The 10,558-nt window shown below is 50.4% G+C and overlaps 1 protein-coding gene across 1 annotated transcript in view; it reads left to right on the top strand.

The window, feature by feature from the left end:
• LOC107106048 (alpha-2-macroglobulin-like protein 1) overlaps nucleotides 1–5,821 on the top strand; it is a gene marked incomplete at its 3' end in the record, with an annotated part of 61,975 nt that extends 56,154 nt beyond the window's left edge. The window contains exons 27-30 of the mRNA XM_015406132.1: nucleotides 2,247–2,337; nucleotides 3,944–4,012; nucleotides 4,883–4,985; nucleotides 5,780–5,821. Coding sequence (XP_015261618.1) covers nucleotides 2,247–2,337; nucleotides 3,944–4,012; nucleotides 4,883–4,985; nucleotides 5,780–5,821 — 305 coding nt within the window. The remainder of the gene's footprint in view (nucleotides 1–2,246; nucleotides 2,338–3,943; nucleotides 4,013–4,882; nucleotides 4,986–5,779) is intronic.
• Between the last annotated feature and the right edge of the window lie 4,737 nt (nucleotides 5,822–10,558).

Here is a 10,558-nt window from a genome sequence, read left to right as displayed (position 1 = left end):
GCTACAATGCCGAGCGATCCAGCGCATGCGCGCTAGATCCCATGGGTGTGAATGCACTCGAAGATCATCAGTTACAGGTAAGCAATCTGTTTTTCCCCAGAAGGGAATGATTGGTTTGGATGGTGGATACTATGGCTTTGTACCTGTCCGAGGTCTCACGCCTCCTAAAACCTCACCCTCTCCAGACTCCATCCCTCACATCTCCAGGAATTTCCCACCTGGAGTTGGCAACCCTATCTCATTCCAGCCAATCATCAACTTACCTTTATTTCCCCCTCACTCTTCAGCTTTCCACCCCACACACACCTGCAGCCTCTCCCGTGCTCTGAAGCCCTGACTGCTACGTCACATTGGCTGTCATACGGGGGCCACCTCAGCAGCATATAAGGATATAGAGCCCACCATTTTCTCCAGGGGAACTGATCTCTGCCATCTGGAAAGCAGTTGCAATTCTGAATGATCTCCAGCCCTCACCTGGAGATTGGACACTTTTTACCTCAGAACAGCAGACTGTTTAGAATGTTGGAGGCAAGACTCAAGCAATGCAGCCAGTAGATAGGGACAGATTCTGAGTGACACACCAGGGCACCAACCAATTCCGGAGCGTGTGGAATGTTCTAGAGAAGTGCCACCACCATTCGGCTTTTATATATAAGGGAGATTTATATCCCACTTTTCCCTGTGACTCAAGGCAGCTTACAAATCATACTGAAAAGCATAACAGGGGTGTGCAAAAAAATCATTTTTCCCAGCTTCATTCTAACCATTCTAACTTTCTCAGTGGCGGCCCCAACCTGGTGGAATGAGCTCCCGGAGAACATCAGGGCCCTGCGGGAACTTTTACAGTTCCACAGGGCCTGTAAAACGGAGCTCTTCCACCAGGCTTTCAATTAGGGGCTGCCACTGATGAGTGTGCCCTGGAACATCGTCTGGTCTGAAATTTTAGAACACCCTCGGACCTGAGATTCTGCTGGATGGTACCCCTATCGTTGGATGGGATTACCGCCATTTCTGTTGGGATAATTGCAACTGGTGTTGTTTTAACTGGTATGGTATTAATTGTTTTAATTTGGTTGTTTATGCCATTTTAATGTTGTTAGCCACCTTGAGCCAGATATCTGGAAAGGCGGGATATAAATATAAACAATAAACAATATAATAAATAAATACTTATGGGGACCATTATAGTCAATGAGCCCCATAGGCTATAATTGAGAATCGATCCGGCGGTATCTGGGGCTCAGGGGGGCTTTTTTCTTAGGCAAAGGCACCCAATTTGCAGCATAGCTGCTGGTGCCTCTCTTCCAAACCCCCCCCATAGAATTGGACCAGGGAGTCCAATTCTATGGGCCCCAGAAGGAGGTGCCCCATTCCCCATTGTTCTCAATAGAGAGGGGAAATGCCTTGTGGACAGCTCCATTGTAGCCTATAGGGACCATTATAATCAATGGGCCCCATAGGCTATAGTGGAGAATTGATCTGGGGATATCTGGAGCTGACAGACCAGGCCAGTCCTGTTTCCTCCTTCTTGATGTTTTTAGTCAAGAACAGCAAGTGCTCACCTCTGTTCCTGGCCATATCCATGACACCAGCTGTTGTGTTCTCATACTTCTGTGGCTCACTCAGCAGAGGCAACTGTAAGGGGTATTCCCTGAACACACAAAGGTGTCTTATACTGGCCTGGTAGCCCTACTCCCCCCTTCCCCCCCACTGCACACTTACTGCTTGTCGGCGTTTTGGGCATCAGGACTGCTGAGGCAAGGGGCAGGCAAAGAGTTGAGGCAGTCCCATTTTGAGGTGGGGGGCAACCCCTTGGTTACCTCAGTAGGGTTTCATCATGCCTGTTGGTGTCCTTGTCCTGAGGAGGGGTTCCTTACAGGGGTCCTGTGCAGGCTTCAAGAATGAATTAGACAGGCATATGGAGCGGAGGTCCATCAGTGGCTATTAGCCACAAGGTATAGACAGGAACTCTCGGTCTGGGGCAAGGGATGCTCTGTGTTCTTGGTGCTTGGGGGGGGGCAACAGTGGGAGGGCTTCTAGTGTCCTGGCCCCACTGCTGGACCTCCTGAGGGCCCCTGGTATTTTTGGCCACTGTGTGACCCAGAGTGTTGGACTGGATGGGCCACTGGCCTGATCCAATGCAGCTTCTCTTATGTTCTCTCCCTTTTTGCCTGGGATCGAGAATGTGATTTGAACCGTTGGCTCCCTTGGCCTTCCTTTGACACCGGCCTTCCTTCTTTCCGCAGCTACTCAGGACAGCGGGAGAGAAGCAACATGGTCCTGTTGGAAGTGAACATGCTCTCAGGATACATCCCCGTGAAGACATCTGTGAAGAGGGTCAGATAATTGGTTATCAGTTAAATTTTGCTACCGGTCCCTTTCACTGACACATCTTGAGTTTCACTGGGGGTTTTTTGGTTGTTGGTGGTGGGGAGGGGCCTGGTACAACTTAATCCTGACAAGCAGGGGTCATTTCGTAGAAAAAGAGGTACATGAGCTCATTAGCATACCTATAACTCATTAGCATATCCCACGAGGTACATGAGCTCATTAGCATACCTATAAGTCATTAGCATAGAAGTGATGTCAGAAGGGGAAGCAAAAAAGGGGGGGAGGCATCTTCAAAAGCCTCCCCTTCCCTTCCGCAGCAGGCCTGCCAAAGCGGGGGGGAAGTGAAGAGAGAAGGGGTTTTAAGTTTAAACCCCTTCTCTCTGTAGCTGCACCGCAGAAGCGGCACGATTTTTCCATTGTATTCTATGGCCCCATAGAATACAAAAGAAAGATCGTGCCACTGTGGCGGGCTGGTTGGAGAAGGAAGGGGAGGCGGGCAGACATGCCTGGCCTCCCTGCCCGATCTTCTCCAGGTGCCCCAATCGAGCTGGGAAGCCAGGCATTTAATTCCCCCATGGGGGGCGGAGCCCGGGCTCCTTACTGCTGGAGTGCCGCTCCAGGGCGCTCTGGTAGGAAATGACCCCTGCTGACAAGGCAGAAGTTCTTTGGGTTAGTAGAAAGGCAGACCAAGAACTTCAGATCTCTCTTGTCTTGGATGGGGCTATACTCCCCTTGAAAAGCCAGCTTGGGAGCGCTACTCAACACAGCAGTCTCACCTTAGAAAACCAGACCTTGAAAGCCCTACCTGGCTTGGGACTTGGGTCTGTGAAGGACCCTCTTCTCCTGCACGTTCTTGCCCAGGAATCAAGATCACGGGTAGGGGCCCTCCTCACTGTCCCACCAACCAAAGAATCTCATCCAGTGGGCACAAGAGGGAGGGCCTCTTCGGTGGCGGCCCCGCAATTACGGAACAGCCACCCCAGGGAGGTGCGCCTGGCCCCCCTCACTTCCCTTCTTTAGGTTTTATTTTGGACTGTGTTTGAAGACAAAGGAGGCTAATAAATATTTTAAATAAATACATTTAATATTTATTTTTTATTGTCACCACCCCCAGCAGATGGGGGTATCATTTTCTCCACTAGGTGCTCAAAGGCAGTTCTTCTGCAGAGTCTCATAAATGTGCCACACTGAATATGCCTGCCAATGCTGTGTTCCTTGGCCAGTGCATTAGTCCTTTACTTCTTGAAGTTTTCTAAGTCCCCAATTTTATATCCTCGCTAAGAAGCACCACCTTTCCCATAGTTGCCTGTGAGCCTCTGTGCCGCCAGAGAAAGTACCCCTATTTGTTTATCTGCAGGTTTTCTTGCCTTTGTGGAATACGACAGGTGTGAATATTTAGTTCCTCACAATGCTAAAGCCTTCCCTCATTCTGTGTGGGGAAATACATCGGAATGTTGAAAACGTTCTTTCACAGAAATCGATGGACTTGATTTTGGGGACACCAACTGCCTCTACATTTACCAGGGAACAGACCACAGCTGGTGTGATCCAGAAGTCTTTTTCCATATTCACAGTGCATGTTTATATACTTATCTCTTCTCCATCCCAACAGCTACTAGAGAAGCCTCTAGTGAAAAAGGTGGAAATTGAACCTGACGCGGTCAGCATCTACCTGGATGAGGTGAGGGCCACGCAGGTCTCTGCCCTCTCGACTAAAACTGGGGTCTGGGACAAGGACATTCATTCAGCAGACCTGTCCATTGGGGGAACGAGGAGTATTGGATGTGGTTTGTGAGTTGCTGACTGCAGAAAGGGGACCAGAGAATCCCGGCTGAAAACTTTCCCCACTCCGACTGAGGCCCATTCTGCATCTAGCATTTGCTCCGTTGTCTTACCAAACCCACACTGGAACAGAAAAAGATGCAGCTCAAAACCACATTCAGATACCTCAGGCTAACGGGGCAATGCTGTAATGACTGCAGAGTTGTGAACGGCCATAAAACAGCCATAAATCTATGCAGATGGCTACCATAAAACCGAGAGATCAAAGGAAGTGAAACCGGCATGCAATGTGGAGGGTAGCATAAAATCCGACAATCAAAGAAAGTGAAAGTGGCACGAAATGCAGAGGGGAATGTCTGTTCCAATGTAGGTTTGGTAAAACAGCAGAGCGAATGCTAGGTGCAGAATGGGCCTAAGGCTGCGGCCACACATAATCCACTTTCAATCCACTTTCAGTCCAGTTCTCAACTGGATTTTGCCCGGTCACACAAAAAAGAGGATCACGAAACCGCTGGGAAAATTGGGCGAAGCCGTGGGTCAAAACGCGGCCCCGCGGCTTTGAGTGGGAAATTGGCCAATAGAAGTGGGGCAAAGGGAGGTGCGACCGCAGCGCAGCTCTTGTGTGAAATCGGTCTGAGAAAATCCAGGGTGGCAGGCAAATGTGGAAAGGACCAAAGAGTATCGGACAAGGAGCGCTTTGAATCTCAAAAGCGCATGGGTCTCTAAGGTGCTGCTGGGCCTGAATCGAGCTGTTTCTCTCCCTCTTCAGCTGGATAGTGACGAGCAACACTATTTCTTCTCGGTGGAACAAGAATTTGACGTGAGAGACCTGAAGCCAGTGGCAGTCAAGGTCTACGATTACTACCACCCAGGTCAGCGTCTCACTGGTGGAACGGTGGAACGGCCTCACTGTTCACCACCCCTGTTTGCACACAGCCCTGCTAATGCCCCGCAGTCCCGCAGTCTTCGTTTGTATCTCCAGTGCCTTTGCAATCGGCTCCTCGCAGAGCTCTGCCGTAAGATCTCTTTTATTCTGACCCTTCTGAGCTTGTTCTATGAACAGCAGTGCCATCTGGATGGGTTCGAAGATGCCATTGGTCACAACTGAGTCGCACTGTGTGTGTGTATCAGTACATCTCATTCAGTGCTGCTAATATGCCTGCCGAAAGGACTTCCTTCAGCTTGTTAGCTTTGGCAAGTGCTGAGCCTCTGACAACACACATTCATAGATAGATAGATAGATAGATAGATAGATAGATAGATAGATAGATAGATAGATATCTGGGGCCTGGGCAGCGGTCCCTGTCCCAAGCATCGGGGAGATACACGGCTTGCCCCTCCCACCACATTATCGATTCCCCCCCCCCATTCCCAATGAAGGAATGATTGGTTTTCACAAGGATCACTGCCACCCAGCATCAGTGTCAAGGTGACACTGTGGAAATCTGCCTGCTTTGCCCTGAACAGACACAGTGGGACAGATTATATTGGGGGGGGGGTGAGTCCCATGAATGAGCTCCCAAGGGGTTTTTCCTGTGTGGCTTCACGTGTGATTTGGCCCTGATCACATGGCAGGTCCCCGCAGGGGTGGGGGTGGGTCGTTGAAAACGTGCCGTGTTGGGGCTCCTCCTGTCCCTGAAAAGCCATTCTTCTCTCCCCCCCCCAGATGACTATGCGGTTGCTGAATACAATGCTCCGTGCAGTGCAGGTAAGGATGTTGCAGACTTTCCAACAGGGAGAGCGCTGAATTGCTGTAGAGCGTGGGTCCGGTCGTTTGTCCTTGCTTGCCTTTGGTTTGCTCAGGAGCTCCTACCGCTTTGCCCGGCGGGGGCCCTGCACCTGACACAGCAAGCCCTCTGACTCACGAAAGCTCCTGCTGGGAGACGTGATGTTAGTCTTTCGGGTGCTGCTGGACTTCTCTCTTAACCTGCACCTACTGCTTCTTTGGGAGTGGCACACGTGGGGCTTTCCTGCAAACAAGCTCCCTTTTGACAGGCAGGGAAGGAGCCGTGGTCGCTTGGCCCAGCCCACCTGGGAGAGGAAACCCTGACCCAAGGACCACGGCCCCTCCCAAGCAAGAACTGAGGTCCCGGAGGGAGGGAGGGGAGGAGGAATGCCCCGAGGAACAGCTCCTGGCAAGGCAAGGGGGAGGCAGCACCCAGAGAGCACACCCCGGAATGTAGACAGAAGGCATTCTTAGTATCTCCTCAGTATCTCATTGGGGAAAAGGCCCCGCCTGACAAATTCTGCCAAGGGAATAAGACTGGGAATAAAGAAAGGAACATCAGAAGAGATCAGGCCAGCGGCCCCTCCAGTCCCGCATCCTGTCTCACACCGCCCGGGCAACCGCTTCCTCTGGAGTTCCAACAACAGGGCAGAGAGGCCGAGGCCTTCCCCTGATGTTACCCGCTACCAGGGGTCATTTCATAGAAAAAGAGGTGCAGGAGCTCATTAGCACAACTTATTAGCACAACTTATTTGCGTATGCCACACACCCTGGCATCACCGGAAGTGTGTCAGAAGGCAACACCCACCGCTCAGGCTCCACTGGACTCTTTTGGATTGCTAGCTATGGGGGAGGGGACGTGCAGCTCTGTCCTCGCAGAGGAGGGAGAGCTTGTACCTGAATAAAACTTGGTCTTAAAGGTGCCACTGGACTGTTTTGGATTGCTAGCTATGTGTGTGTGGGGGGAAACGCGCAGATCTGTCCTCACAGAGGAGGGAGAGCTTGTACCTGAAGGCAGGCCGGGGGGGAGGGGCTCTGCAACTTACCTAGCTGCTTCTTGCTCCTCGTGGCCTGAATGAAGGCTGCTGGGAGCAGGGGGTGGGGCCACACTCCCTGTGTGCTTTACTGCTGGAGTTCTGCTCCTGTGCGCTCCCGCAGGAAATGACCCCTGCCCGCCACAATCCTAGCAGCAGAACAGAAGGCAGAGGCAGGAACGGAACCCATACCACACGCATGGCAGGCCATGTATTTATTTATTTCAACTTCTATCCCGCCCTCCCCACATTTGTAGGCTATGGGCGGTTACCCCCACACACATGCACACCCCTCTGCAATTTATGCAAATCTACAATTTTAAACATCTTAACAGTAATCAAAATCTATAAAATCATCAATGTTTAAACAGGGACATGCCTCAAGGGCAGACAGTGTGGTCCCAGTCTGGCTCCCAGGCGAGGGGGGGGCTAATCAGAATGGACGCCCTCTGTCTCAGTTAAGGCCTGGCGGAAGAGCTCCGTCTTGCAGGCCCTGCGGAACTGTAATAAGCCCCGCAGGATAAAGAACAAACGAAGCTGCCTTATGCCGAACCAGACCTTTGCTCTATCGAAGTCAGTGTTGTCCACTCAGGACTGGCAGCAGCTCTCCCAAGCACTTCACCCACTACCCGATCCTTTTCTCTGGAGATGCTGGGAGTTGAACCTGGGACCTTCTGCGTACCAGGCCAATGCTCGACCACTGAGCCACAGCTCCTCCTTGAAGCTGCCCATCAAATCAGTTGTCAGGGCTGCTTGTGGGGAGTCTGTGCCCGTGTTCATGAAATGTAATCACATAGACATTTATTCTCCACCTGATGCATCTTGTGGCAGATGAATGACACAAGTAGGTTTTTTTCCTTGTTAGCGGGGACATTCGATTCTCATTCTGTTTTCTGTGGCTACAGCTTGCAGCTGCTTCCCTGGTCCCCTGAGAGGGGGGCTGTTCCAGGTTCCGTCTGGGCAGCCCCCTCCCCTGGTGTCTTTGGCACAAGGCGATTTAGCTGCTTGGCTGGCCGCCGAAAAGAGGTGCCTTCCCACTTGGCAAGACTGCCTCACCCTGGGACCAGTTCCTTACTCCCTAACTCGAGCCCTGTTTTATTCAGTTACTTTCATCCTTTTTATCTGGCTTGCCCTCCGAAAAGTACTTGAGACAGCTAACGGAAATCAGAGTGTATTCATGTTTTATTTTTTTACTGAAAGTATTTGTTAACTGCCCTTCTCTGCGCAGTAAGCCCGAGGGCACTGTGCCAAAGTGTTGGCAATTTCATATATAAATGATAACAACAAACAAACAGTTGCAGAAAAAGAAAGCGTTATGCCTGGTCACCAGTCTTCCCCCCGGGGTACCAGCTGCACTGAGGTTCACTGGGCTGGATGGGATGCATGTGGCAGGACACCAAGCATGCACTACAATCTTATTTTATTGAACCTTAAGCAGAGTAACAGAAAAACTCAAAACATGAAACAGTGTAAAGAGATGTATCCCTGGCCGCCAGCAGAGTGCTTCAGATGAGCAATCTGGAGGTGGCCCCGTACAAAGAAACAAGGCAATATTTATACCTTCTTGCAAGATAATGAAAGACATACATCAACCATCCCACAATAATAGATAAATAAATAAATAAATAATGAAAGACATACATCAACCATCCCATGGGAATGGCATGAGCTCGCCAGTAGCCTAACCCTTCCCTTTGATGGCACCATAAAGCCGTAAGCTTTGCCTCCTCAAGGGCTATTCGTCAGGCCAAAGTCTCTGGCCAGAGCAGGAGAGTTCTGACCACCATGATCTCTAGAGATTCAGCCTTGAGGCAGAGTGCATTTTGGCTCAAGGAATGTGAGCTCTGTGTGGGGGAAGGGCTCTTGGTGTTCACAGCCAGGCCCTGCTTTGCAAATAGGAAGCAGGCGTTGGACATAACCGCAGTGCTTCATGGGAAGAAACCAAAGTCTGCTTTTGCGACAGCTATTCAATATACCTTATACATAAATGGCCGAGTCTCCCTTAATCCAGAATTCTGCCACACAAACTTAACACCATAATGCACTAGACTCGAGCATTACACACGAGAGTAATAACCCGCACAACAGCAATCTGTGCCTCTGTTCAACTCAAGAGAGCAGCAAAAATAGCAGAAGCCCCTCTGGAACGGTGCAGTCATTTGTGCTCAGTGGTTAAGACACCAAGCTGCAGACTGGAAGGTCGGCAGTTCGAGACCCAAGTGCTGCATGACGGAGTGAGCTGTCTCTGGCCCCAGCTCCTGCCAACCTAGCAGTTCGAAAGCAAGAAATTGCAAGTAGATAAATAGGTACTGCTGCGGTGGGAAGGTAACGGCGTTCCGTGCGCCTTGGCGTTTAGTCATGCCGGCCACATGGCCATGGGAAACATCTCCGGACAGCGCTGGCTTTTCGGCTTGGAAACAGAGATGAGCACTGCAATCCTAGAGTTGGATTCAACTGGCTTTCGAGCAAGTCCAAAAGGGACAGGAAAGTCCTTGCTTCTGGTGACAGCCTCTTTGAAAGAATCTGAAAATCCCCAGCCAAGTCCCCTGGAGGTTGTGTCGTTCAGTGGTGCAGGGAGAGGAGACCTTCAGATAGGTGGGTCTGAGGCTGGGAAGGGCCTTAAACTAATCCCAGAACCAAACCAGAAGCCAATGAAATCACTCCCGGTTAGGTCTAATATGCTGGAAATGACTTGTCTGAGATACAAGATGAGCAACCATGTTCTGGACTAACTGAACTTTCCAAGTCACGTTCAAGGGCAGCCCCATGCATAGCACATTTTACAGTAGTTGGGTCTTGAAGCAGTCTACACAATAAAAAAGTGCCAGCATCAGATCATAACATAATTGCAAGGAGGATGCTCCATAACTGAGACCCCACCACTGAAAAAGGCCATCCTGTGGCCCACAGAGCAGGGCTTCAGTAATCTGGCAAGTCCACTTGGATCCTTTAAGCCTCCTTGTCCCAGACATACTTTGGATTGATCCCAGAAGTGAACCAGTGGCCAGTGGAGATCATCTTAGAGGGTAGCCATGGTGGTCTACAGTAAAACAGCTAGATTTGAATCCAGTATCACCTTCAAGACCAACAAGATTTTGGGGGTATGAGTTTTCAAGAGTCAAAGGTCCCTTCATCAGAAGGCTCATACCCTGAAAATGTTGTTGGTCTCTATGGTGCTGCTGGCCTTGAATCGAGCAGTAACGCCCAGTGGGAATCCTTTAGCACACGTGAAACTCTATAATTTATGCCAAGTAGTATTAGTATTGCCAGCAGGGCTCTTTTTGTAGCAGGAACCAACGCTCCCTCTAAACTGTGGAGTCTTGTGAGCAAAAATTCTACTTTGGGAGCTACTGGCATTAAAGTTGTGAGTGAGCGATTCGGCTACTGCATCAATTAGTTCGCTCTAGAGCCCTCCTTCCTGAGCGAAGACAAAAATGTGTGAGCTGGAAGCTAAAAAACTGAGAGCTAGCTCACACTAACTCAGCTTAGAGGGAACACTGGCAGGAACTCCTTTGCATATTAGGCGACACACCCCTAATGCAACTAATTCTCCAAGAGCTTTCAGAGCTCTTCTTACAGGGGCTACTGTAAGCTCTTGGAGGATTGGCTACATTAGGGGGGGTGTCGTCTAATGTGCAAAGGAGTTCCTGCTACAAAAGGAGGCATCATCCATCCATCCATCCAT

Source organism: Gekko japonicus, unplaced genomic scaffold (assembly GCF_001447785.1).
Source record: "Gekko japonicus isolate JY-2015 unplaced genomic scaffold, Gekko_japonicus_V1.1 scaffold946, whole genome shotgun sequence".
Classification (NCBI taxonomy): domain Eukaryota; kingdom Metazoa; phylum Chordata; class Lepidosauria; order Squamata; family Gekkonidae; genus Gekko; species Gekko japonicus.
Note: the sequence above shows the minus strand (reverse complement) of the source record. Positions and strands in the feature narration are given on the sequence as shown.